At 37.8% G+C, this 27,890-nt stretch overlaps 3 protein-coding genes across 12 annotated transcripts; 2 read left to right on the top strand and 1 right to left on the bottom strand.

Annotated features, from left to right (window-relative positions):
* Positions 1 to 2,673: 2,673 nt before the first annotated feature.
* LOC111021690 (PPR containing-like protein) lies at positions 2,674 to 14,419 on the top strand. Of its 6 annotated transcripts, XM_088122536.1 has the most exons (9): positions 2,675 to 3,375; positions 3,468 to 3,505; positions 5,238 to 5,550; positions 5,668 to 5,745; positions 6,369 to 6,485; positions 7,066 to 7,185; positions 8,144 to 8,287; positions 8,806 to 9,018; positions 13,976 to 14,419. In XM_088122536.1, the coding sequence occupies exons 4-9, from the start codon at positions 5,683 to 5,685 to the stop codon at positions 14,228 to 14,230; spliced, it is 912 nt and encodes a 303-aa protein (XP_087978662.1). In that variant the 5' UTR covers positions 2,675 to 3,375; positions 3,468 to 3,505; positions 5,238 to 5,550; positions 5,668 to 5,682; the 3' UTR covers positions 14,231 to 14,419. The 6 variants fall into 6 exon arrangements, with proteins under 6 accessions (XP_087978666.1, XP_087978662.1, XP_087978661.1 ...); XM_088122540.1 differs by having other exon boundaries at positions 2,674 to 3,375; positions 5,238 to 5,745; positions 7,096 to 7,185; XM_088122535.1 differs by having other exon boundaries at positions 3,468 to 3,524; positions 5,238 to 5,745.
* A 999-nt stretch (positions 14,420 to 15,418) lies between these two features.
* Positions 15,419 to 20,325, top strand: LOC111021686 (diphthamide synthesis DPH2 family protein). Of its 4 annotated transcripts, XR_002602864.2 has the most exons (3): positions 15,421 to 16,902; positions 17,400 to 17,658; positions 18,160 to 18,803. XR_002602864.2 is itself a non-coding variant. In XM_022298718.2 (2 exons), the coding sequence occupies exon 1, from the start codon at positions 15,499 to 15,501 to the stop codon at positions 16,885 to 16,887; it is 1,389 nt and encodes a 462-aa protein (XP_022154410.1). In that variant the 5' UTR covers positions 15,419 to 15,498; the 3' UTR covers positions 16,888 to 16,902; positions 18,883 to 20,325. The 4 variants fall into 4 exon arrangements, 3 of the variants coding, with proteins under 3 accessions (XP_022154410.1, XP_087979537.1, XP_022154409.1); XM_022298718.2 differs by lacking the exons at positions 17,400 to 17,658; positions 18,160 to 18,803 and adding an exon at positions 18,883 to 20,325 and having other exon boundaries at positions 15,419 to 16,902; XM_088123411.1 differs by lacking the exon at positions 17,400 to 17,658 and having other exon boundaries at positions 15,419 to 16,902.
* Positions 20,080 to 23,673, bottom strand: LOC111021666 (actin-7). Of its 2 annotated transcripts, none has more exons than XM_022298691.2 (5): positions 23,517 to 23,673; positions 22,971 to 23,050; positions 21,684 to 22,077; positions 20,660 to 21,273; positions 20,080 to 20,537 (listed from the first exon to the last, which is right to left on the bottom strand). In XM_022298691.2, the coding sequence occupies exons 2-5, from the start codon at positions 23,028 to 23,030 to the stop codon at positions 20,472 to 20,474; spliced, it is 1,134 nt and encodes a 377-aa protein (XP_022154383.1). In that variant the 5' UTR covers positions 23,031 to 23,050; positions 23,517 to 23,673; the 3' UTR covers positions 20,080 to 20,471. The 2 variants fall into 2 exon arrangements, with proteins under 2 accessions (XP_022154383.1, XP_022154384.1); XM_022298692.2 differs by having other exon boundaries at positions 22,971 to 23,044; positions 23,517 to 23,613.
* Positions 23,674 to 27,890: the final 4,217 nt, after the last annotated feature.

The following is a 27,890-nucleotide window of genomic DNA, read 5'->3' on the forward strand; positions in this document are numbered from 1 at the left end:
TCTCAACCTCAAACTATCTAGTGAGTCCATTGCATACCATTTGCTAGACCACTTTTCCATACTCTTCATCCCTCCTAACATCACTATTTACCTATTGCTCATCAGGTTGCTCATTAAGTGCATTGTCATCATTATTGTTACCAAATTGTGCTTTATTGTCTCCTTCTTCTACCTATGTCAACGGATCATATGATTTATTACTTTCATCATCCACATCTTCGTTATCATTCTACACCCCTGGCACATCTCAATCACATAATCTACCATCTCCTAGATTATATGGAATAACATCTGAACATAATGGTCTTAGGGATGTTACATCATGACCTATATGACTCTAGGAGGGGTGTGGGGGTTGTGGAGAAGAGGGGTTCGATAATAAGGTAGGAAATGAGGGCATAAGAAATGAGGGTCTCGGAAATGGGTGGATACAAGCTGAGGGAATAGAAATAAATGACACGTGTTGGCCTATATCATATGGAAAAGAATGCATGTAGGTTTCATTCCCATGTACCTACTTTGGCACGGTAGATATATGGATATAAGCAAGTCAATACATCTTTACTGGTAAAATAAAACTTAAGGTCATTGTGATCAGTTATCTCTATTAAAACAACTTCGATTTTAAAATGATAGACCACCTACATAATTCTTTTCACTATCCTTCCATTCTCCACCACATGTTCTAAAAACACGAGACATCCTACAAATAGAATAAAACTAGGTAAGATAATAGACAAAAAAAAAACCATGAGAGGGTGTTGGGCAATCTTAAACGTTGAGCAGAGCATTAAAAAAAGATTCATATCCTGAATTGCCAATGTTGTCTCGGACCAAGATTGCATGGTCGTGGACTAATGTTGGACAATCTTGGTCCGGGACAACATATCTTTCTCGGACCCAGAGGAGACATTATGTATCGGACCTATACACACCGAGATTGAATATTTCACAATCCTGAAGCAAATTTCATCAAAATCCTAAACCAAGTATATGCATTCCAGATTTGGGATTGAACATTCCAGGGTGTTTTTAAAAAAAAAATGCGGCCATTATGGGCAAAAGAGAGGAAGAAGTTCAGATAGGTAAACAATGACAATGCTTAAAAGAAATTCAACAGTTAAAAAGTAAAAAACGTTCCTTGTGAAAATGTGGGGATAGTGATATTGGATAATGTAGAGTCAATTAATGATCAACATGGGGAGAAAACTTGACTATTTGTTTGAGATGAATTAAAAAACGTGAGTTGTGTTTTAGAGTTGCAAAAGAGATGTAAAACATGAGGTAATTGAGAGTTTGAAATTTAAAGTTTGGTGAAGAGTTAGGTCAAGGGTTAGGTGAGACTTTATCTATATCTATAATCTATATTTATAATCTATATACATATATGTATATGTATATATAAAAGTACGGATGTAGAAGAAACATTTTCTGGACCAGTTCACACTTCTACATAAACAATATTAAATACTTTAATAGAAAAATAAAATAAGTATGAAAACTCATTGCTTACCTCTTTTTACCTTTTCACATCTAAAATTTTGAATTCTAAACTTTTATATTATACAATATTGTAATTTTGAGGATTCCAAGCGAAAGTTTATGTTAAAAATACAAAAAAATATTGTGTAAATTATGTATATTTTGAATTACGACAGAGTAAGTCCTATCTTCTTCCTTCCACACTTAAATATTCCCACAACCACATTTGTATAACTTGCTTAAATTGAAAAAATTAAATATATAACGTGTGAAGCACGTCCTAAAATACTAGTTATACCACAAATACTTATTTATTATTCCATGGGGACAAATTCATATTTTCACAATGTTAAAAAATTGAAGGGATAAAAACCAAGTTATCGTGATCACAAATAAGTTTTAAAAAGGAGTAAAAGATCCCGATGTATTTGACAAAGTGAGAATAGCGGATCATTACATATATCTAAAAGAAAAAAGAAAAAGAAAAGATCAAAATGTATTTAGATGGGTCATATATCTAATTTCTCTGGTTGTCATCGCGCTGCTGACATTTGGAGTCGGCGCTGTAACGCCCCACGTTATTCAGGTTAGATTAATCTTAAGTTTCGAGGTTTAATCGAAAATTATTTTAATTGTTCTACATTGTTTTGTTCTGGGGTGTCGTGGATCGTGAGTTTATAATTTTAATTAATGAAGTGTTGTTTTCAATTTTTGTCCAAGGCTCTTGGACTGTTTTATTTTTGTTGTTGGAAACATTTATAGCTTGTTGGAAATTTAGATCCTATTATTTTCCTAAGTCATTCTTTTAACCCATTGGTTTATTTTAAAATTTTTTTTGGATAATTGTTTTTAATTTTAAAACAATAGAAGAAAAGAAAGAAGCCTAGAAACCTTCTGTAACGCCCTGCGTTCTCGGGTACATTAATTTTAAGATATCATTAGTGCTTTTGGATTTTTCCCAAAGTTGATAATTTTAATTCTTGGGTTTTGTAATTTTGGAGTTCTAATTTTTGATTAAATGATAATCTAAGTTTAATTTAGATAGTTAGGATAAATTAAGTTTTCAAATTTGGAGAATGATTTTTAATTAAATCTTAATCCTAAGTTTGGGAGTTAATTATCTCTTTTGGTTTTTATTATTGGATTCTAATTTTAAGTTAATATCCAAATTTTTAAGTGGGTTTCCTTGTAAAAAAAAAAAAAACAAAAGAAAACCCTAGCCATCTCTTTCTCCCCCTCTCCCCACTTCATGTTCCAGCCGTAAGTCACCCCCCTCTTGCTTCTTCTTCTCCAGCAACTCCTCACCGGCGGCGGCACACTCCGACGACGCCTGCAACACGCTGCTCAAGAACCCGACGGCATCTCCACGACGGCGCGACGGATTCTGCATCGGCGTTCTCCACCATCGTCGGCAACACTCCACCCGTGAGCTCGCCGACAATCCACACCCCGACGGCGGCACAGTGAGTTCAACGGCGGCGCGACCTTTCTTCCTCGGCGGCGTTCGTCTACCCCGACGTTCCAGCGGCGGTGAGTTCATAACAGCAGCAGCGGCACCATCTTCGATCCGTTGCACGTCGAGACCAAACCCGAACGGTAGTGACGCGCGGTTTCTGCAGCAACAGCGACGGTCCGAGGGTCATTCGTGACAGATCGTCATTTGGGAACGACTTCTGACGGCTTCGGGTCCAAACAACACTCCTTCTTCACCTAGGCGCGTGTACAGCAGTGTTCGGTACCTGATTTGGTGCGTCTCTCCTGCTGCAACTCGTGGACAGCAGCGTTTCAGTGGCATTCGGGCTTACCCACACCCGTTCGAAGCCCGATCTAAGCTACCCACACCTTGGCGAGCTAGATCTAGGTTACACACACCTATACGAAGTCGATTTTATGGTAATGAGTCATTTGAACCCTCTTAGAATTGATTTCGAAGGCTGAATATTAAATGTAACTTGCTGTTTTTTTTTTTCTGTTTGTGTACCTAGGTGTGAGATCGACGCAAAACTTAGGGACGCGGTTGTGTGTAAGTAGACGAGGGGCTGGTGCGTGCGTTGATGTTTATTTTTTGGTTGTCGTTGTGCTGTTTTATGATGTTTAATATTGATTTCGATACGTTATTGTGCAGTGTAACTCTTGTTTATGTTGGATTATATGCCTGAGTAGTATTGAATGTCCGTCGGTGATAATAATGGAAATTTTGTATTGTTGAGCTGTTGAGATCTGTTGTGGAATGATGCATGTTGCAGGGAATGCTCGTTATGTTGGATTATATAGCTGTTTTTTTTCTCTTGATGCCCAAGTGTTGAATCGACGCAAGTTTTCTCTTGATGCCTAAGTGTTGAATCGACGCAAGGTTTAGGAACATAGCAGTGTGTAAGTAGCACTAAGGGGCGGATGTGTGTGTTAGTAGGTGCTTTTGACATGGTTTCTTTTTCAGCTATCTTATTTTGTGCATCTTATGTATGTAAAAGTTTTTTTGTCATGGTTAAAGGCTTGTAGATGCTATCGATGAGTTACGTTCTTGCTGTAGGTTTGTTTTGAGAATTAATGATGTGATTTTTCATGCTATTAGGTGTTGAACAAAAATTGTTAGGTGAAGTCGGGATATTCTTGATGTGGTTTCTCATGTTGTAATGTGTTGGAAAATTTGTTTGTGATATGTTTGAACTCTCATGACGTAGTCCTTCGCGATATAATGTGCTGAAACTTACTTATCATATATGTTTTGACACTCTTGTTGTGACCGTATATAGTAGAAAGTGTGGGAATAATTTGTATGAATTAGCTGGGCTTTCTTCTCGTAGTTTCTAGGTGTAAGAGCATCCTGAATCAAGAGGGTCATTGTCATTGTATTGCATATGGTGTAGAAAATGCTAGGATCTTGTTGTTGTGACTTGTGACTATGTTAGTCGTGTTATCTCTTGGCTTGGGCTAATGTGTTGGAGTACCTATTGTGGAAATGAGCTGAACAAATGTTAAATTGTGTGTTTTTGTGTTCTGTAATGCGTTACTGTCCTATTGGATGACTTTGATGCGAAAATATGCTGTGGGAAAATTGGAATGGTAGGATAGGCTTTTAACAGAGGACCATGACTCGAATGCGGGGTCGGTTGTGTAATGTGAGGTGGATACACAAGTGTACCAGCTTCGAGGCAAGTGGTCGAGGATGTTACGTCACTACTGGGTATCGAGGCTCTGGGTACAAAAGGATGGGGGTCGGCATGATGAATCTTTGATGAGGAGTATTGGTTCTTGATGTGGTGACGGTCAAGGACCAATACGCTGAGTAGACGTCTTGGCCTTGAGTACAAAAGGTCAAGGGTCGATGCACAGTTTGGGGTCCTGAGAGTAGGGTTCAAGGGTCGATGCACAGTTCGAGGTCCTGAGAGTAGGGGTCAAGGTCGAACGTCAAGCTTCGGTATAGGAGTGTCGGGGTATTGGGTACAAAAGGCTGAGGGCCGATACGAATCAAAGAGTTAGACTTGGAGGACTAACATAATATGATGGGCAAGAAGAAACTCGGGAAGGGTAGAAGGCAACAAGCCTTGCGGTCGAAGTTCTGTGAGGCGTGATGCTTGGACCGTATGTATGTGTATTGACTTCTGTTTTTATTTTTTTTTCCTATTGTGATGGTTACCATATGTAGTCTTGTGATGCGTGTTGCGATGTCGAGCATGATGTCTGTGTTTAGTTAGTGAGGGCTACTTACGAAGTATTTTTACATACTCACGCCCCTCTGCAATTATTGTTTTTAGGTGTAGGCCAAGTGTGTGGCCATGGTGATGACGTGGAGGAGGCTTGACCAAGAAAGGGGCTACGTTAACCTTACTCAGGATAGTTGAATTGTAGTATGACTGTCGGGGGCGTAGGGACTCATTGATAGTAGTGGACTAGCTATGGTTGTTTTTGTTTCGCGTTGAAGTATTTTGTTTCCTTTCCAGTTGAACCTTTGTCGTCACTTGTTGGATTGCTCATTTACCTTGGACTTGTTGGTCAAGTAGAAGTTTCCTTTCTTTATGAACTTATTAGCTCACTGAGGGCAGACAATCTTCATTTAGGAGATTTGGAGTATGAGTTCCCTCATTGTTATCCTTTATTTGTTGTCTTATGCTTTCGTTCTGGGGGAGAGTTGAATAGGGAGTTTGTTCCCTGGGAGCATTGTTGAATTTTTCTGGGGCATTACAGGCACTCTGCTCCAGCATGCTCGTCCGGAGGTTTCATCGGGCTACGACATGGGTAACGCCTCTGTTGCGAGACCTAACTGTAAGTTTACGAACTTGTTTTTCTCCGCATTCATCTCCTAAAATGTTTGAATGCTTGGACTTCAATAGCTCTTTTTTGGGTTCATCTGTCACTTGATTATGTCTTCATATGCATTTCGATTTGTTGATTGGATTGGCAATACACAGTTCTTCGTTTCTCTTTATTTCTGCTTAGTTTTTGGACGGAAGAGGTAGGTTCCTCTTCTTACAACCCTAAATTTATATAAAGAACTCATATGATTGTTTGTTACTTTCTCTAATGTGATTTTTCTCTTATGTGTTGACATCTATTTTGTTTCCGATTCTGGTTTTTCGGATTACAACTGCCTACTAGTTTACCTTTGGGCTCAATTTTATTTTATTTTTAAACTTAAATCCTTTGTTTTGTGTCACTCATGGAATAATTCAATTTGGGCTAAAAACGTTCTCCTTTCCTTATTTATGGTAGTAATTTTATGATATTACTAGAACTGAGCTCCTGTTAGTCTAGTCTGAATTTGGAACGTCAAGACCTTGGTTGGAAATTCTTAGAGTAGAGTTGCGCATTACTTTCTCATATACTGCATTAGCATGTGTTTGTTTCAGATTTATTTTAACGAATCTCAATTCATTATGCTCACACAGGCTGGACAAATAATGGACCTTGGAGTCAGCAGACTGCAAGTTGGGAACTCTTGTTACTGTACAATGGTTCAAGCTCAAATGTGTCAACAGCTTGCTGATAGAGATATGAAAAATAAGGTATCTGACATGCTGCACCTGCCGCTCAAAGTTGTACAGTCATTTCTTTGAAAGTATGGGGCGTACTTTTCTAGTCTATTGATGCCTTAGGAGAGTACATTAGTTCTGTTAATCTTTTAAAGATTTGATTTTTTTTTTTTTGGTATAATTGTTATAGTTCTCACTATTTAAACTGCAGCATTTGGTAGCAGAAGTGATATTAAGTTTGATGAGATATCTTTTATTGAAGGCTTTAAAGAAGGAAAAGAGTTCCATTATCTTTGTTATAATTAGGAGGATAAAAGAGTGCTGGATCTTTTCACTTGTCAAGTTCTTCTGCTCGTAAATCTTTCTGCTTGTTTTTAGTCTCTTCTACTATGGTGCATTAGATTATGTTTAATATTGAGTGAACTTTTGAAATTACAAATGTGTAGTTCTCTTTCTCTTTCTCTTTATTTTGTTTTTATTTTTCTGTCAAACATCCCACAAATCTGATATGCATTGAGTTTCACTTAGACAGAGTAATAGTAATTATTGAAATTATTGTATACGTATTTTATGATAAATTAGTTGAATCTTAAATTGTCTACCAATGATCCAGGATGTTAACAATAGTAAAGCTTTGTGCCAGAGATCAGAGCAAAATGATGGAGACATGAGAAAGCACCAAATTGGGGAAAATGTCTCACGGAAGGACAAAATTAACTTCCTTGTAGCCACAGTAAGTATAAACGGCCAAATATCTTCCTTTTTTAGTTGGGGGTTCAAATTCAACTTCAAGGGTGATGTTTAAAGTTACAGGGAAGACACCTTTATGTATAATTTATACAGTGATTGAAATTATGTTATAGGTGATTTTTCATTAGAGGCTATTGAATTTTATCCAGTGATGTTTGAAATTATGTTGTAGGTGTATTTTCATTTGAACATGAGGCTATTGAATTTTTCATGATAACTAATTCCAAATGCCAAAAACAGACAAAAAAAAAAGAAAGAAAGAAAGAGGCACTTCATGTATAAAAGATCTTCTTAAGAAAGGTCTTGTAAGGTGGACGAGGAACTTTTTAATCTTGTATAGGTCATACCAGTAGAGGCCAAACTAACAAATATTGCTGAAAAATGGAAATTGAAGAGTGTTCTTGTTTCCACAACAATTGCTGAACAAAACACTCCACTGGGGAAAGGCAACTAAATTTTAATTCTGCTTTCATTGATCAATGTGGATTATGCCTTTTCTGGACTTGTGTTTTCTAGGAATTTTTGTCTTCTTTCATTTTTTCTTAATCAAAGTTTGGTTTTTTCTGTAAAAAAATCATCAAATTATAATAAAAAATCTAATTTTTCAGTGAGAAGTCCACTTGCTCTTTGAAATTTGATATTTTGTACTTTGATGCAGCCCAACTAAGGAATAGCTTAACAATATATTATTTGTTCAGCTGTATTCTCTGTCAATATAAGCCCTATGATTTGTATGCAAAATTACTTCTTACAGGAAGATGATTAATACAAGTTCAGAATTACATGACATAAATATATCTGACATTTTTTTATTTAGATGACGCCCATAATAAGCTTTCTTCCATTTATTCAAAGGTCCAATATCAAATTTTGATTTTCTTAAAAGTAATTATATGACCTTGGAGGTTTATCGGTTCTCTTAATCATTCCAATTTTTGAAGCTTGTTGATCTGAGAGGTAGTAAGGAGGCTGTTTATGGTGCTCTTGATGCCTGGGTTGCATGGGAGCAAAACTTTCCAATAGCATCCCTTAAGCAGGTATTAGCTGTTCTTGAGAAGGAACAACAGTGGCATAGAGTTGTTCAGGTATGAACTGTACCAGCCATTCTTTATCTACTCTCTTTTATCTTTCCCCACTCTTCCCATGTTGATGTAGAATCTGTGAGATTAGTAATCTCCCTAGACAAAAGACACGAAGAACATTGAATATATGGGGCAGGAATAAGTGCCTGCAATTAGATGCAAATGCACAGAATCTAAGAGAATGCACAACTGAGCCTTAGTTTGAGAAAGGGTGAATTATAGCGAAGAAACCACACATGAACATCTATTTGATTATTACTCTACAGTTTGATTCAAGTTGTGATCGTGAAATATAGCTTTGTTAAAAATTGATATGTTTACATTATTTTGCATAAACTGGAAAATACTTACACCTGGGTTATAGCATCCAAGTATTATAGATATTACTGAGTTAAACCGTGGAAAAATTAAGTACTAAACATTTTTCTGAAGCTTGCTCCTGTTGGATTTAGATAAAGTTAATGGGTAAAGGTACAGGTTATAGAAACAGTTGGTGTTAGATTCATGTGAATGTCTTCCAGGTAATCAAATGGATGTTAAGCAAGGGGCAGGGAACCACTATGAGAGTCTACGGACAGTTAATACGGGCTTTAGACATGGACCATCGAGCAGAAGAATCGCACAAATTCTGGGTCATGAAAATTGGTGCAGATCTACATTCGGTCCCTTGGCAATTATGCAGAAGCATGATATCAATATACTATCGAAATAAAATGCTAGACAATCTTGTGAAGGTATAATTCTCTCTTTCATTTAGCCAATGTAGTGCGGAAATGACTTTATGTTTGGGATATTGTTTTGTTATTTTCCCTTTTTTCCAATTAAACTATTTGGTATAGGAAGTACATTTTTCCTCCCATCTTAAAAACAAAAAATAGTATGTCTAGACACTTCATGAGGAACTTATCCTAAAGGGCTTCTTGATGGGAAGTAAAAGGGTCCCTTTAAACCTCCTTCAATATGTGGATGACACAATCATTTTCAGTCAAGGAACTACGGAAGATCTATTACAATGGTTTGAGGTCATTTCCATGTTATCTTTGCCTCGGGTTTGTCTCTCAACATCAACAAAACTTCTCTGGTGGGAATCAATATTAGTGAGGAGATGACGCAAGACTGTGCAACGTTTTTAGGGTGCAAGATTGAATCACTCCCAATGTCCTATCCGGTTTTCCTCTAGGGGGTAATCCAAAAACCCTTGGCTTCTGGGATCCTATGGTGGACAAATTCTGAGCCAAGCTGTCTAAGTGGAAAGGCCTCTTCCTTTCCCAAGGGGGTCGGTTAACTTTGGCCCAATCGGTCCTCAATAGTCTACCTCTGTACTATTTTTCCTTGTTAAAAGCCCCTGTGGGAATTACAAAAGAAATGGACCACCTAGTTCGAGATTTCTTTTGGGAAGGAGAGGACTCTCACTCGTGCAGCCACCTTGTGAAATGGGAATGGACCTCTCTCCCCCTCTCTTTTGGCGGATTGGGTATTGGATCTTTTAAACAACGGAACCATACTCTCCTTCTCAAGTGTCGATGGTGTTTCACTCAGGAATAAGATGCCTTATGGAGAAGAGTGATAGATAATATTTATTGGAGTACAACAAACGGTGGATGGTTGCAATTCCAAAAGGAGCCCCTAAAGGTCGCCCTTGGTACGACATAGGCAGAAATACGAATTAGTTCCTTAGCTTCCTTGGATTCAAGGCAAACAACGGTCAAAGAATCAGGTTTTGGAAGGATTTATGGGTAGGTGACTGTTCTTTAGAAAATGCCTTTCCGAACCTATTCCTTTTGTCTTCCAAAAAAAAGGAATCGATAGCTAATTTGCTGGAATGCCTAGCAGTGTGACTGGGACCTTGGCTTTAGAAGAGGCCGTTTTGACAGAGAGCTAGACAGTTGGCTGGGTTTGGTCAACAAGATCGACGTGGTGCAATTGGGAGAAGGGAGAGATGTGATTAAATGGAAAATAGGAAGCTCGGGCCAGTTTACTACGAAGGAAACGTTCATAAACTTGACAAGTCCTGAATTCATTGATTCTGAAGGCTATTTGGAACTTTAGATATCCAAAGAAGATAAAAGTCTTCTTGTGCTCATAGAGGCTTGAATACGCACGAAAGATTTAAAAAACGATGCAAAAACTGGGCCCTCTCCCCATCGGTGTGCTCTCTATGCAACATGGACGAAGAAACGTTGGACCATATCTTTATTCATTGCTCCTTTGCCCAAAAGGCTTGGTATATAATTTTTAATGTCTTCAATATAAGCTTTTGCCTCCAAAACCACATTGAAGACTGGTTGGTGCATTCACTCATGGGGAAGTTTTAGGCATAAAACCAGAAGCCTTTGGAACTATGTCATTGTGGCTACTCTATGTAACCTTTGGCTAGAACGTAATAGAGGACTTTTAAGAATGAGAGTTTGACTTTTGATAGTTTTTGGACAAACGTACAGCTAATGTCCTCCAGGTGGTGTCTTTCTTTGAATAATTTCTTTTTGTAATTACTCCCTCGGTGTAATTCTCCAAAATTGGAGCTCTTTCTTGAATTAGATTTTTTGAAGAGTAGGGGGCTTCCTCTGACCCTGCCCCTAGTGCTGTACCTCTTTTTTGCGAGTAAAACATACACATGTTTCTTATAAAAAAAAAAAAAAGATCTGTAATGGTTCCTCTGGTTGAAGAGATATTTAGACCTCTTTTGATTATTTTTAGCTTTCCTTGTCCTCTTGGGAGGCAAAAGACTTTTCTACGATTTCAATGTGAATAAAAAAGAGTACCAAAAATCGGTGATCTGTTGACCTTATCTCAGGTGTAAAAATGAAGCATGAGGTCATCCATTAAGACTTCATATTATTACGCTTGTTGGATAGTTCCCAATTAAGACTCCAGTTATTTCGGCGAATTAACAAAGGACTATCATGCAACAGGACAAAGGTGATCAAAACAAAGACTATAGATAAAGAAACGATGGAAAAAAAATAGGGAAAAAGTCTCTTATTTGTTTTAATCCTCCCAAAATCTGATACCAAGTTACTAACTTGATTGTGGTAGGGAAGTGATGTGGATATTTCTTCTTGTAGCTCCTAGAGTAATCCACTTCACAACTTAGAGTAAGATAAATGCCCTTGTAACCCAAATTCGCAAACTTTGATTTTATCAATTCTCATGCTAGTTTGTATAGATATGCAATCAACTGATGATTGAAGTCGAAGTAATTCTAGTAAGATGGGGAAAAAGCAGAAGCAATCTAGCTACTATCATTCCAATTCTGACAGGTTTTCGCCTTGAAGATCTAATATCTCTTTATAGGCTGGTTATTGTTATTGCACTCAATACTGCAGAACCTTCACTTAGTCTTGGAGGTAGAAATTGTCAATGAGAAATTCCTGTCTGATAACTACTACTCTTTGATATAGGAATTTCTACTACTCTTTGCTATAAAAGTCCTAGCCACTAGACTAAAGAAAGTTCTTCCCTTGATCATTCACGATTCACAAGCAGTGTTTGTAGAGGGCCGCCAAATATTAGATGCCATTCTAGTTGCCTCAGGGACTGTGGGTCATTGGAAAAAGGAGAGAAAGAAAGGTTTTTTTCTAAAGCTTGATTTTGAAAAGGCATATGACAAAGTCGATTGGGCCTTCCTCGATGCGGTCCTTAAGGCAAAGGTTTTGAGAGTAAATGGCGTATATGGATTCAAGGCTGTCTTACAACCACAGATTTCTCTATGATTATAAATGGTAGACCGAGGGGAAAAATATTGGCTAGGAGGGGCCTTAGACAAGGGGACCCTCTCTTCCCTTTCTTGTTCACCATTGTGGGGGATGCATTGATCAATTTTTGCAAAGAAAGGAACATTATCAAAGGCTTTTCCATAGGATCGCCTGCTGTGGAAATTACCCACCTCCAATATGCTGATGATGTATTGATTTTCTGTCCTTTTATCCCTCAGATGATGGAAAACTGGTGGGGGATGATTCATTTCTTTCTAATAGTATCGGGCCTCTCACTTAACATAGCCAAAACAACCGTGATTGGTATAAATTGCAGCGCCACAGAGGTTAACATATGGGCTTCTACCTTTAGCTGCAAATCAGAAACCCTACCTTTCACTTGTTTGGGCTTCCCTCTAGGAGGCAATCACAGGGAGCCAATTTTTGGGATCCGGTAGTGGACAAAATACATAAAATACTTCAAAAATGGAGATCTCTGATGCTCTAAAGGGGGACGCCTCACCTTGGCTCAATTTATCCATAATAGCATCCCCATTTATTATTTCTCGATCCTAGAAGCCCCCAAAACAGTGATTACATCTAAGGAGAAGCTTATGAGGGACTTTGTATGGAACGGAGGAAAGCATATGCCGATGGGAAACTTGGTTAAATGGTCATGGTCCGCCTTGCCCCATCAACAAGGAGGTCTAGGGGCATCGGATCTCTATCCCTTAGAAACAAAGCCCTCATGAAATGGCTTTGGCATTTTGCAGTGGGAAAAAACAGTTTTTGGAGAAAGGTCATAGCTGCGATCTATGGAGAAGACACTCATGTCTAGACTACTTTGCATATAGGGGGGTCATCGATTGGCATACCATGGATTGACATTCAAGGTACGAGCATATCTTTTACCAACCTCACCTTCTTTAAAGTTTCAAAGGGTGAGAATGTCAATTTTTGGGAAGATACATGGATATATGACCCACCCCTTTCAGTTACCTTTCCTGATTTTTATGGATTATCCTCCAAAAAATGAAAATCGGTTGCAGAATGTTGGGTTTCAGAAGTTGGGACCTCGTGTTGAGAAGAAATCTCTTTGAAAGGGAGGTGGACAGTTGGGCTGCTCTCACGGAGAAGATAGATGGGGTGGTTTTAGGTCAAGGAACAGATAGGATATGGTGGAAAGCTGATAGCACAGGCCTGTTCTTTGTAAAATCTGCTCTGCTGGCTATTACCACCCCTTCTCCTAAGCTAAATTCGGACAAAACTTGAAATTTTAGAGTTCCAAAGAAGGTAAAAGTCTTCCTTTGGACTATTTTCTACCGGAGCACTAACACGGCAGAGAAACTACAAAAGGGACTTCCACATTTGGCTCTTTCTCCCCATATTTGTGCTTTGTGCTTGCAAAATTCAGAAAATGTGGATCACTTCTTGCATTGTTCTTTCGCTACAGAGGCATGGAATTATGTTGCCTCTCTTAGACTTCTCCTTTTGTCTCCCAAGGAATATAGATGACTTCACAGAAGGCTTTGGTGGAAACGCATTCAAAGGAAAAACTTATGTCCTTTGGAACCGTGCGGCGAAGGCTCTCCTTTAGCTTCTTTGGTGAGAAAGAAATAGAACTCTCAAGGACAAAGCAGTTTTGAAAGATTTTTTTTTTTTTTTTTGAATATCAAGCATACAGCTTCTTTGGTGGGCTTCCATCCACAAAAAGATTTTTTGTAATTACAGTCTGCTTTTGATTATGCAAGATTGAAAAGTGAAAAGCTGAAATTGTATAGTCTTGAGAGAGGGTTCTCTACCCTCCGCCTTTAGGTTGTATTCCTCATTTTTGGGTTTCATGGTTAATATACATCCTTGTTTCTTTATAAAAAAAACTACTCTTTGCTATAGAATGATATCTATTATCTATCATCGGTGAATTTAGAATTCTTCTGGATCTGAGATCATTACTCCTGTTTTCTTTTATGCTGATCTTGCCTTTTGTATTGAAAAGCTTTTTAAGGATCTTGAAGCTTTTGGACGCAAACCTCCAGAAAAATCCATAGTGCAGAGGGTAGCAGATGCGTATGAGATGTTAGGCTTGCATGAAGAGAAAGAGAGGGTGTTAGAGAAGTATAAAGATCTTTTTACAGATGAAAGGAAAGGACCCATCCAGAAATATAACAAGATTTCGTTTGAGAAATCGAAGAGAAGAAGAAAATTGACAAAGGTTTCGAAAGACAATGGCGATCTTAGGAAGCCTCAATGAATGAAGTAAACTGTTAGGTTATAAATTTTTTAAGCATCAAAAAGTGATGTAATAGCAGCAGCTGTGTTAATTGCATAAGATTTTTGCTGCACTATTTATTGGTTTTCTTTTCTTTTCTTGTTGTAGTAGGGAAAATTCATTTGACCTGACCTAATTAGAAATTAGTATAGATTATAAATTTAGTCGTCAGTTGTCACACTTTAAATGTTTTAATTATGGAGTGTTTTTTGAATTTCACTATTCTCCACTAAAAGTGTATATTTTAAAACTGAAGGGACCAAATTGAAATTTAGTTTAATATTTTCTCCCGAAAAAAAACTCAAATCACTGCATAAATTAAAAATAAAATTGAAATGATAATGTTGCTAGCTCAGTCAAATTGTTCTTAAAAAATTTTGAACTCAAGTAAATTAACGTGCATGTAAAATCCTGTGTCTAGTAGTAAAAAAAAAAAAACGTGTAAAATGTGGAGAATGTAGTAAAAAGTGATATATTTGGGAAGTGATAAATTAGCCGGTAAAGAAAGGATGAAAACGTGTTTATCAAAGATGTACTTTACGGTTGGTTGATAAAATAATGGTAAAAAAGTTGGTGAGAGTTTATTATGATATATTTAACGAAGAAGAACAAAAATATATTTTAACATTCGACTTGAATTAACAAGGACTTAGAAAAAATTTAATTTAAAGGTTAAATTATAAATTTGTATTTAATAGATTCTTGAACTTTTAAAGTGTCTAGCACGACTTGTAATTTTGAATTTTGTATCTAATAGAGACTTGAATTTTTAACTTTGCATTTAATATGTCTTTAATCTAATCAACATTCTTTAAAATTAATATATTTATTAGATATAATTGATTTTTTTTTTGAATACAACATGTTGGGGAGGGAATACGAACTTACAACCACTTGGTTGGAGGTATATGCCAATTAGTGCTGAACTATGCTCACTTTGACAGATATAATTGAAAATTGAGGGTTCTAGTAGTGGGCACATAATTTAATTTCATGTCAAATTGCTAAAATAATTAAAAAAAATGCCAAATATGTCAAAATGACTTATTAGATAAATTCAATGATGGATCAGATACGAAATTGAAAGTTGTATTAGACACATATTTAAAAGTATAAACTTCTAAGTTAACCTAATTTTAAAGATTGAGTCGGTTTCCTAAAGTCCAAATTTTTTTGAGTTAGTTTTACAATTTCCTTAAATATAATCTTCCGGACTTGCCCTTCTCCCTCAGTTATCTCTGAGAGCAAAAATGGAGTCGGAGGTCCAAAAGCCGCCGGCGCTCGCCGTTGTCTCTCAGGGCACTGAAATCAAGCTCCCATCAAGGTCAAGGCCGCCGCCGAAGCGATTTGTGAAGAACCAAATCCCCGATTCGATACTCAACGATCCGGCCTTGAACGCCGCGATCTCCCTCCTTCCCTCCAACTACAACTTCGAGGTCCACAAGTGCGTATGGCGGATCCTATCCACCGGCGCCTCCCGCGTCGCCCTCCAGCTCCCCGAGGGCCTTCTCATGTATTCCCTCATCCTCTCCGATATCCTCACCACTTTCGGTAACGCTTCTCACTGCTTCGTTCTCGGCGACGTCACTTACGGCGCCTGCTGCGTCGATGACCTCTCCGCCGCCGCCCTCCGCGCCGACCTCCTCATCCATTACGGCCACAGCTGCCTCATCCCTATCGACTCCACTACCATTCCCTGCCTCTACGTTTTCGTCGACATTGCCATTGATGTTCCTCGTCTAGTCAACACTGTTCGTCTTAATGTTGATGGTTTTGATTCCACCAACCTCGTGCTCGCCGGAACGATTCAGTTCGCCTCTGCCATTAGAGTTGCCAAGGTGGAGCTCGAGAGGCATGGCTTCCGGGTCTTAATACCCCAGTCCAGGCCATTGTCTGCTGGAGAGGTTCTGGGCTGCACGGCTCCTAAAATTTTCTCATCTGCTTTCGGCAATAGCGGGGAGACTGTTGCGATTTTTGTTGCCGATGGGAGGTTCCATTTGGAAGCTTTCATGATAGCGAACCCCGGGATGAGGGTTTTCCGGTATGATCCATACGTTGGTAAGTTGTTGCTTGAGGAGTATGATCATGAAGGGATGAAGGCCTCGAGAAAAGGCGCGGTTCTGAAGGCGAGGGAAGCAAGAAATTGGGGCATTGTGCTGGGGACCTTGGGAAGGCAAGGGAACCCCAAAATTTTAGAGAGACTGGAGGAGAAGATGAAGTCTAAAGGATTTAATTATACTGTTGTCTTGATGTCTGAGATCAGTCCTTATAGAGTAGCTTTGTTTGAGGATTCGGTGGATGCATGGATTCAGATAGCTTGTCCCCGTCTTTCAATTGACTGGGGAGATGCTTTTGCGAAGCCTCTTCTTACTCCATTTGAGGCTGAGATAGCTCTGGGACTAATCCATGGTTGGTGGGAGAGAACAAGCTCTGTTAAATTGAGTTGTAATGATTGTGAGGGATGTGGATGTAATGGTGACCAACGTGATGAAGTAGAGGCTGAAGGGGAGTATCCTATGGACTATTATGCTCAGGAAGGTGGTGAATGGAACTCTTCCTACGTAAAGAAGAAAGTGTCTCGCCCAGTCCGGAGAGATGTTGTCTCCTGTACCAGTGACAAAGCCATTTCTTTACCTTAGCCTATTTCATATGAGGTATACAAGATTGCTTATTGGTTTAATAGGTTAGAAGTTTTGCTTGACTTTTATTGCTTATAGGCATCTAACGCAGCTTTCTTCAAATATTGTTCAGAAACTGCATTTTGTAATTTGAAGATTGATAGGTGGCAATTTAGCTTTCTGAAATGTAAACGGTGCATATATCAATCATATACATGCTTTAGAATGGTTGAGTTGTACAAAATCAGCTCCTTCAGATTTTATAATTGGTCAGTTGGATAATTAGTTAATTCAAGTTAGTTGAGTAGTTTGTCAGTTAGGTGTCATCGACTCATTGATGTCTGTTCTTATAGGTGGATCCCTTTTTGTCGGGCTTATTTTTTTGTATGCCCTTTGTATATTCTTTCATTTTCTCTCGATCAAAACTTGGTTTCTCATCAAAAAAGTAGTTTGATGCTTTCCCGGCTAGCTTAACCTGTTAACCAGGCCGTTAAGTGGTTGGTTATTATCTGATTCTTGATTCAATATTGAAGGTATCTTTCCGGGACTAAGCAAGGCACGTATTCTTTTACCAAACTCATTTGTACAAGATCGGCTCCCTTGGATTAGTTCATTCACTATTGAAGGCTTGTATTCTTGAAGGAATACATGAATTTTCATATTACCTAGCTTCAAATTGTATCAGAACATTTTTAGCTTAGTGCTTTACACGTGCAGCCTGTTCTCTCAGTATCCAGAAACTTCTTGGAGTTGCAACCGTATCTTCCTTTACTTAAGTCTTCAGTTGATGAGGTGAGTCCCTACTAACTTCATCACAATGAGAGTCTGGGACCGTATTGGTATATCAAGTTATTGGTGGGCAAAATATCTTATCTCAGATCCATGCAATCCTGTTTTTCTATTTAGTAAAAAATAGAGTAGCTTTCATTGATGGATCAGTTCAACATCTGGGTGACTCTGATCTTTTGTTGAATTCATTATTAGAAAGAACAATATGTCGGTCTTTGGATCCTAAATTCGATTCTAAAGAAATTTTGGCAAGCGTGATATACTGCAATTTAACTTCCTTGATTTTGGAAGATTTGAAAGAGAATATTTCTTAGAGTAAGTGAAGGGGATTGCTGAATCTAACTTAAGGCTAGCTCTCAATTAGCTCATATTTTACAAAGTTGAAGACCGGCCAATTCTCATGCACAATGCACCTGTTGGTGGAATTTAGTCTTTATCTCAATACTATCAGGCTTAATACGTGTGATATCTTTTCTGATGGGATGAAACAAGTTCTTTGTGCAGATGCGAGCTTAGTCCTTCTTGTGGATCCAATTCCTCCCATTTACACACTGTTTTCTCTTGTTGTACAAGAAAACATTAATGTGAGTTTAAAGCAGCAAAGGAGAAAGTCAATGTGCACAAAATGTGGCATACCTGAGCACGTGCACATGATTGATCAAAGTTATTAATTACACAGTTATCCTCCTGGTTAGTGGTTACAAGTTCAAAAAAAGGCAAAATTTTTGAGGAGGTTCCTTTTTCAAGTAGTTGATTACTTGTCTCAGAAACAGTGAAAGTGTTTTGGTAAATCTAGCTTCTACTGGCATGTTTGATAAGAAAGGTAAGACACAAATTTGATGTCAAGTGGTCATCTATCAACTACAAAGGTTAACACTACCATTGCAGCTGAAGGATAAAAAGAATCAGGCAAGTACACAGTTTGTAGCGCCTCTTGATTCTATAACTGCTCTAGATAATAGTTTCGGGCAGGCGCTGCTAGCCTATTTGTTTCAACAAAGTGAAATATATGTTTCTCTCTTGATGCGTATTCTGAATGTTTTTAGTATCTTGTCAAGTTCTAATAGATTTTTCTTAAGAATGTTGGTGAAGTGTTGTACTGTTGTTTGCTTTGAATGTTATATTCATGAATATTCTTTTTGTGACTAGTTTCAAGTTCAATCTTTCAGCAAGTCATTTAACCAAGGATTCTTCATTATATGTGCACTTTTTTTTTTTCTGACTCAGGTACCGTTTAAGATCGTTTGGGTTTGAGGATGATGATTGGTAAGGGTAGAAAGGATGATAATTTCTATGCCATTAGTGTTGCTGATGTTCTGCCTGCCTTTTAAAATCTTGAATAATTCTATTGCAAATAAAGTCACCCTTAGGTTGTGGAATTTTTTATTGGGACATTGTCTACTAAGGTTTTGTTTTGGGTTCAATAATTGCTGGGGAGGATTAGAACCATCGATGGCAATGGCGATGGCAATAGGCAGTGGTGCAAGGAACTGACCCAACCCAAAAAACCGAACCGACTTGGTTTGGTTCAGGTTGATTCGAATTCGACAGTGGTCGGTTTGGTTTATCCCAAAAAAATTGAGGGTTTTGTTTTCTTTTTTATGGGATTGTGTGTCCCTCCTTCGGTGATGGCGACACCAACCCCATCGGCCGAACCTGAAAGCCTAGCGGTGACCATTCTGTTGATTTTTCCATGCAAATAACAGTTGAAATCTCGCTTCTCTAGCAGGCGATTTCCTCTGATTTCTGTTTTATTTGGATTTTCTTTCCCTCTATCTGAACCCGAGAAATTTCTCTTTAGAAAAACACCTAAAAATCTCTGAGTTGGTTTGCTTGGCATTTTTATTTCTTTTTCTAGCGTTTTGCAAATGCATTTCCACTAAAACAGAAACCCTGGAAGAGAGAAAACATTACCAAACTCGACCCAATTTGGGTATAAATCAACATGCTTCATGTCAAGTCAATTTTTCTTCTACGGTCCGAAAACCAACCCGACCCGACATTATTACACCCCTACTAATAGGTTTCTCGATTTAAATGATTTGGTCAGGTCTAAATTCCCAATCGTATTCATTGTGATGAATGGGCTATGGGGGACTATTTTTTATAGCCAGTCACAGATGGAGGTCAAAGATATTTTCTCACCTTAGTAGTTGATTGAACTTTTCTATTGAAATGAAAATTTGAAGTGCTATTATACTTCTGTTATTTTTGTTTGTTCAAACTCAAATTTTTTATGAACATAAAAGAAGTTTTGGTATGATCATGCAACTGAATTTTTGCTGAATCTTTTGCTAACAAAGATGTTTTACTAATTAAACCCAAAAAACATATACATCTTTTTACTTTCTTATTTCGAATAAAAATTAAAAACATTATAAAAAGGGACCAAAACAAATTAAACATACAAAATTACTTCCAAACTAAAATAACAATTCAGAGATTCGAAATACTCTTTAAAGGGAAAAAAAAAGTTGTCCAATAAGGAAGTTCTACAACACTCTGTAATTGCATACAAACTCACGACCTCAAATCACTGACATACAAAAGTATGAATAAAATCCAGCCCAACTATTACAAATTTTAGTTTGGCTTCAAAAACTACTTGTAAAAAAACCTATAAATATCTCTTTTGTTTTTTTTTTTAAAGAAAAAAAAAGGCATTCCAAACTTACAACTCCAAGAATCCAACTTACCAATCTCTTTTATGACAATATAAACAAATCTTCAAAATCAAAAACTAACCAAACTTTACTTGACATATGACACAATATTTGAGTATAGGAAGATCATTGTTTTAACATCACGACTCTTCTTTAGAAGCATTTCCTGTGAACGATAGCGGGACCCGATTCGTCGTATTCAGCCTTTGTTATCCACATCTGCATCAATCAATTATAATCTTAAGCAAATTTTGAAACAAAACCTCCCTTTTTGAGAAAAACAAAAAACCGAAAACAAAAACAAAATCGTTATCGACCAAGGAGTAGATCACAAAAGGTACCTGTTGGAAAGTACTGAGGGATGCTAGGATGGATCCTCCAATCCAAACACTGTACTTCCTTTCTGGAGGTGCAACAACCTTGATCTTCATGCTGCTGGGAGCAAGAGCTGTAATTTCTTTGCTCATCCTATCAGCAATTCCGGGGAACATCGTTGAACCGCCACTAAGGACGATGTTACCGTACAAGTCCTTCCTGATATCAACATCGCACTTCATGATGGAGTTGTATGTGGTCTCGTGGATTCCAGGAGATTCCATGCCGATCAGTGACGGCTGGAAAAGTACTTCCGGGCAACGGAATCTCTCAGCTCCAATTGTAATCACCTGTCCATCTGGTAACTCGTAGCTTTTCTCGATAGCTGAACTAGTCCTGGCTGTATCCAGTTCTTGTTCATAATCAAGGGCCACATATGCAAGCTTCTCCTTTACATCACGGACAATTTCCCGTTCGGCTGTTGTCGTGAACATGTAACCTCTTTCGGTAAGAATTTTCATCAAAGCATCAGTTAGATCACGACCAGCAAGGTCGAGACGTAGGATTGCATGAGGAAGTGAAAACCCCTCGTATATTGGCACCGTGTGACTCACTCCGTCACCCGAATCCAACACGATACCTGGCATAGTTTAAAAAAGGACCAAAAGAAAATAAAAATGTAAAATTATATGTAACTAAGTTTCACCCACAATAGAAGAACCAACCCAGTATATTATACATTTAAAATCTTTATAATATCTTGGTTGTGAAAAAACCTGTCATAAATACAAAATATTTTATCTTCAAAAGGGTGAGAAACATTGCTTGAAAAACCAAAGACGACTCCAATCATATAATTCCTATCAGCAACTTGAATAAATTTAAATTTCAATCTTATTAAAGAATATGTCGCTTTCTTTTATCGATGTTTGCATCAATAATCGACAGATTCATTGCTCTTCAACATCTCATCAAATATCTACTAAGTTAAGTTTCGCCATTTCATGGTTATCAAATGAGAAGTATGGTCCAAAGTTCATCGACACGAACCTGTTGTACGACCACTGGCATAGAGAGATAGAACGGCCTGGATCGCGACATACATGGCAGGGACGTCAAAGGTTTCGAACATGATCTGAGTCATCTTCTCCCTGTTTGCCTTTGGGTTGAGTGGTGCTTCAGTAAGAAGTATCGGATGCTCTTCCGGAGCAACACGAAGCTCGTTGTAGAAAGTGTGATGCCAAATCTTTTCCATGTCATCCCAATTGCTTACAATGCCATGCTCAATTGGGTATTTCAATGTGAGAATACCCCTTTTTGACTGAGCTTCATCCCCAACATAAGCATCCTTCTGGCCCATTCCAACCATCACACCGGTATGTCGTGGTCTGCCAACGATACTAGGAAACACAGCCCTCGGGGCATCGTCCCCAGCAAATCCAGCCTGAAATGTTGAAAAAAGTAGTAGGAATAGGCATCAGCACAACGGCCCCATACACACATCATTGTTACTAAAAAGTAGTTAACAGCTTCAAAGCAGTCAAGAAATCAGGAGGAAAAAAGAAATTCAAATCCTATTTTGATTCTTAAACCTTCCTCCTTAATATTAAAATGCAGTCAATAACGTTTCCGTTGTTTTTTTAATTTCATCCATAATATTTTAAAATTTTCAATTTTGTACTATACATTTTTTTCAATTAATGAAAAAATGTTAAAAAGATTGACAGTATATAAATTTAAAACTGGTTATTTTAATTGAGGTTACAAATATTATTATTTTTAGTATCCGGTTAATAATTGTTCATTAGTATACAAACATTGGATCAATATTTCTTTCAATAATTGCAAGCAATTTCAGCCCAAATTACTAAGCATTAAATCATATAAAGTGAGTAAGTTTTCAACTTTATTCGTGGGTATTATATCTTTCTCATCATATTAAAATGTAGACTCAATTAATCAACTATATTTTGATATCACATCAACTTTTTGTGAAGTTTACAAATAAAGACTTGAAGGAAAAAAGAAAATTCAAAGGAGTAAATTCCAAAATTTTGAAAGATTAAGGACTAAAACATTAAGTATTAAATTATATAATTAGCCCTTCTTATGTATCGATCCACGAGCTTCGAATAAAATTTCATTTTCTCGTTTAGTACAAGTAGGGTGGGAGATTCGAATAAGTCACCTCTTGGTTTTAGAAAAATGTTAATTACCGCTGAACTAAGTTCATCTTCGTATGTGAAACTTTGTTAACTTGTGTTTTAAGCTACATGTATCGAGTTCAGAAACAACCAAAATGAATTACTGAACGGCAACGAAGAACATGTAACTAACCTTGACCATTCCAGTTCCATTATCACAGACAAGAGGTTGAATATCCTCACCATCCGCCATGTTTCAAACTTCACCTGAAACTGATAACATACAACATAAACAAATTTCATCATCAAAACAAACCACATGATCTCCACTTTTGAAGAAAGATTCAGATTAAGAATGATCAAACCAGCAGTTCATCAAGCCCCAAAATCACAAGGCTAAAAATATCATGTTAAGTAGAGAGCATCACAAATTAAGAAAACCCAGCAATCGGCTCAGATATGATCATGCAAAACATTGAAGAGATTGAAGAAACAAAGCGGTAGAGAGATGATCATATTCGATTACTAAAAAAAAGGAACCCAATAAAAAAAGGGGGAAAATCTTGCAGAAAATCCGATGAACAACTAACAGAAGCATATGCAAGAGAAATTGAATTCCATCATCGAAAAGTAAAAGGAACGATCAAAGAGAACTAACCGATCAAAACCCAAAAAGGAAAAAGAAAAAAAACAGAACCCCAGATGGAAGAACTGTAAAACCCCAACTAGGGAGACGTACCTTGATTGCAAATTCGGAAACAGAGCGAAGATGAGAGAAGAAACAGAGAGGGAGAGGGGTTTTGTGGAAATGGGAAATGGAAAATGGGTAGCAGACAAAGGTTTATAAAAGGGGGAAATGAGAGCGAAATGCAAATGCAAATGAGACCCAAATACAGAAATAATTCATTTTGGGCAGAGAGAAAGAAGAGAGAAGAGGAGGAAAATTCCAAATTCCAAATACCAGATTCCAAATTGGAGTGAATGGGGATTTTGCTTGCCATATTCCAAGAGTTTGGTGTTATTAGCACGTCAGCATGGGCGGCTATAAAGGCGAGGACGGTGCCATTTCAGCATGCCAGCTGCCGCCCCTCGTGTTTCTAACTCATGTCTGAGTTGGCCCTTCCCTACTTTTTCATTTCAAAATTTAATAAGCATAATTCTAGATGCATTTCACAACTACTCTAATCCCCCCCCCCCCCATTTGGCTATTAATCTTATGGGTAAGAAAATACTTTGCCATGTAGGCGCTAGCTGGGTCGGTAGAGGTTGACTAGGTGATGCCACGTGGGTATTCAACAAGATGAGTTGAAGATGTGAGCATAGGTGTGTGATACCTCGGAATATCTCGGCAACCATACGAAAGGGTCATCGACATGTCATCCACCTTGGTGTTTGCTATACAATAACAACGCGACAGACGCTCTAGGGTCAAGTACAGATCACTTGGGTATGCAAGTCACATCCTAAGATTCTCTTTAAATACTTGAATCACCATCGAGCATAGATGTGTGACATCACTCTTATTTCTCAGCTTGACAATACTATCTTATTGTGCCACACTAATGTCGGGTCTCTTTGCAAGTTATCACTTTGGTCGAGTATTTCTCTACTTCGAATCTATAGCAAAATTTACTTGGGCTAGAATTGCGCATCAACAATTACAATTCAAATTTGAAATAGAAATTTGAACCTACCTATTATAAATTTTGAATTATTATAAGTGTTTATTGAGATATGTGTGAGAGAATAGAGGGGATTATTAAGCAAATAAGTTGATCTATCAATAATTAATATATGTAGTGAAAAAATTAGCATTGAATTTTTTTTAGAGTATATAACATCTCGGAGTGAGAATTCAAACTTTTGACCTATAAAATAAATAATTAATATCTTAACTGTTGAACTATGTTTAGATTGACAACGATAATAACATAGTTGATCATGAAGTGAGTTATATATATGATTCTAGTATTATAGTTTAGATTTATTAGAGGGTCACTATTTGACTCACCTTCACAAACAAAGAGAAAAAGAGATGAACTAATTTTCAAGACAACCAGGAGTCAAAGGTAGGAGACAAGAAAGTTAAGAGAAGGGACATTATTTGTGAATTTTCCTATCAATAAATTTTATTTTTGGTAAACAAACTTTTTTTGTATTTCAAAATTTGGTTTAGATTTTCATGATCATTTTCGAGCAGCTCTTTCAACTGTCGCCTAATCACCTCATTGACCAATATTGACGTCCTGTAATGTCGTTGAGACCTCTCCACCCAGCTCTATCGACATACCTTTTCTTTTGCAATAATTACAAAGGTCTCTTCCTGAAACAAACACGAAGAAAGAGTTAGGAAATAACTCCTATCATAAGAGGAGTAGGAGACACACCCGAACTATTCTTAAGACCACCAAACCCTCAAGAAACGGTCGGACAGAAAGTGGTTTGTGAACGTCCGGCCAAACAAAGGCCAAGAATAAAAACCTCTTCAATTTGAAAAGTAAAACAAAAATTATTAAGAAACAAACTTAATTATAAAAAGCATAAAATTATTATCAAACGAAGTTTTACCTATTCAATTTTAATCTAAAAATAGTCTCATTTTTTTATGTTAATGAAATTTGAAAAAAACCATCAGTGTCAAAATGGTAGCTTTCACATTTGAATTGAATAAGGTGATTGAAATTTGAAAAATGATGTTGATATTAATATTGTTTTTAGTATATAAATACATGTTGCAATTTGTCTAGTTCAAGAGTTCAAGAACCTTTTTTTTTTTTTTTCTCTAGTTCAATAATTGTCTTAGTCTTACATTAATAAGAAAATTAGTATTTGAATTGAAGAGTTGAACTTCTATATAGATAGATTAATTAGACTCCACCAACCATTGGCAATTATTTTATTTTTGGATTTTTATTTTGGGTGCAAAATTCGAGCTAAGTTTTATATTTGAAAAAATTAATTCTTCTTAACTATTTTGTTTTTAATTTTGAAATTGGGTCAAATTTTGAAAAAAAGTTCCTAAATGTTTGAAAGAAAAAAGAAAAGCTTTCAAACAAGCCTTTTTCTTTTTGGAGGATATTACAACAAACATTTTTTTTAATAACAAATAACTAACAAAAATAACTAGTTTGGAAAGAAATAGAGAAAATACCTAATATTTGGTGGATGTTTTTGTTTAAAAAAAATTTGAGTGGGTAGCTTCTTTTTAAACATATTTATTAACTTATATTCTTATAAGAATAATTATAGATATCGTGTTTTTATTTTATTAAAAGAAAGTAATTACAAAATATGATATAAAAAATTTCATTAATCACTGATACTTAGATGATGATAATTAATATATTTTTATTTTATGTGATAATAAGTCACTTATGTAATGGTAATTTATTAGCTAAATGGTGCGTGTATTTTCAGAATTAGTGATTTAGTTGGTTATTAGGTAAATCTAAGGCTACATGCGTCAAAGCTCCAATTACGCCATTTAGACCAAGTTCATGGAAAGCGAGCGCACCAGGCTCAAACTCGAGTGCACCGGTTTGGTGTACTCAGGCTACCTATACAAGCGATAGTCAACGGGCAAGTTGCTGACACCTTGTGTCGAATTACGATACGCTTTAGGCAATCGCGCAAGATGTTGTCGCGCTCCCCTTTGGTGATGCACGAAGGGAAGGAGAATGTCAATAGTCCCAACTACCCCTGACACGACATTCCACCCTGTGTGTCCTGCTCTTTCTTGGACTACATGTATAAGGAAGAGCGAAATAACCCTAATCGAGGTAAAACAAATTTCCCTACATGACTCATTGTGAGAATTCGACACAGATAATCTCAAGCAGATCACTCTCACTGAGATTATATTATTGCTTCATTCTTCTACTTGCTTCATAACAGTGTGCTCACATCTAATTAAGTTCTAACATAGGCATTGAGAACTTAGGTACGGAGTCGTTCTTGCTCTTTTTTATGTAGCTCTAATCCTTTTGACTTTTTGCTTCTCACGTCTAACTCGAACCTTCCTTTTCCTTGTGCAGTATCAATCAGGCCAATCCCCGAACTCACTCAAGCATCCTTTGATACACTTAAGTTTTACAAGGATCACTTTCCAAAGGGCAGGAAGATCGGAACTCTGGTAACCGACAGGCTACTCCTTGACTTTGGGTTGTTGGATTACTACTCTTTAGTTCGTCCAATCGAAGCTTCAAGGCCGAACTTCGAGCTCGGTAATTCGTGCTCGACCTCGGCTTCAAATCCATTTTTTTAACCTTTTGCTTGTTTACCTTGCAGCCATGGTGTGCGGTTTCACAAGTAATGTGAAGCGCAAGTCTAAGGGTCGTGCTCACGCCCTTAAGACCGTTCAGAGCACGGGGCCAACAACTCCTATTGCGGCTCGACTTGCGGCACAAGGCAATGCTGGTCCATCTTCTGAAGTCCCCACTCCCGTGATCGAACTAGAGTTAACTGGGGATCACTCCGGGGAAAAGCGCCCAAGGGATGAATCTGAGGCGTTGGACGTATCTCCCCTGAACGAGGTGAGGGGAGAGTCTCCTTTGAAGAGGAGAAGGAAGAAGAAGAAGACCACCTCCTCCTCGGAGGCCGGACCTCGTGGGACCCTGCACACGAGCCATGCTAATCTAGTGGACGACCCTGAAGCCAGGATGGAGGGGACGTCCGATGTGCCAATGCGGTTCCGGGTCGAACCATCAAGCTCTAAGGCGAAGGACCAGGTGTCCCGCATCTCGGCATCATGCTTGGATCGCTGCCTTCGCAGGGCATCCAAGTTTGTAAGCGATCCTGGGTCCGTTCTGCAAAGGACCATTGATCACGCTGCTGTGGTAAGACTTGCTTCCTTTACTAATTTTGTTTTCCCAACTTATAGCCTGGTCTGACCTTTACGCGCTTTGTACTCGCAAGCGTTCATCGCCTTTATTCACTCGGCCGTAGTGATGAAGGCCGAGCTGGACGGAAGAGAAACCTTGGCCGCTAGGGAGAAGGAAAATTCCTCTGCTGCCTGGAAGCTGCTACCTCAATGAAGGGCGAGTTATTAAAGGCTCGCTCCGAAGTGGAGATTCTGAAGGCCGAGGTGGAGGCCAAGGCTCTGCTGCTAAAGAAA

The sequence above is a fragment of the Momordica charantia genome (genome assembly GCF_013281855.1).
Source record: "Momordica charantia cultivar OHB3-1 chromosome 4 unlocalized genomic scaffold, Mcharantia_2.0 BLBB01000004.1, whole genome shotgun sequence".
Taxonomy (NCBI): Eukaryota; Viridiplantae; Streptophyta; class Magnoliopsida; order Cucurbitales; family Cucurbitaceae; genus Momordica; species Momordica charantia.

Coding starts and splice junctions, on each gene's coding strand:
- LOC111021686 (XM_022298718.2), top strand. CDS start 15,499: ATGGAGTCGGAGGTCCAAAAGCCGCCGGCGCTCGCCGTTGTCTCTCAG.
- LOC111021666 (XM_022298691.2), bottom strand. CDS start 23,030: ATGGCGGATGGTGAGGATATTCAACCTCTTGTCTGTGATAATGGAACT. Junction 22,078..22,970: donor ATGGAACTGGAATGGTCAAG/GTTAGTTACATG, acceptor TCAACATTTCAG/GCTGGATTTGCTGGGGACGA. Junction 20,538..20,659: donor CCCTCAGTACTTTCCAACAG/GTACCTTTTGTG, acceptor TGATTGATGCAG/ATGTGGATAACAAAGGCTGA.
- LOC111021690 (XM_088122535.1), top strand. CDS start 5,683: ATGCTCGTCCGGAGGTTTCATCGGGCTACGACATGGGTAACGCCTCTG. Junction 8,288..8,805: donor AGTGGCATAGAGTTGTTCAG/GTATGAACTGTA, acceptor AATGTCTTCCAG/GTAATCAAATGGATGTTAAG. Junction 9,019..13,975: donor TGCTAGACAATCTTGTGAAG/GTATAATTCTCT, acceptor TGTATTGAAAAG/CTTTTTAAGGATCTTGAAGC.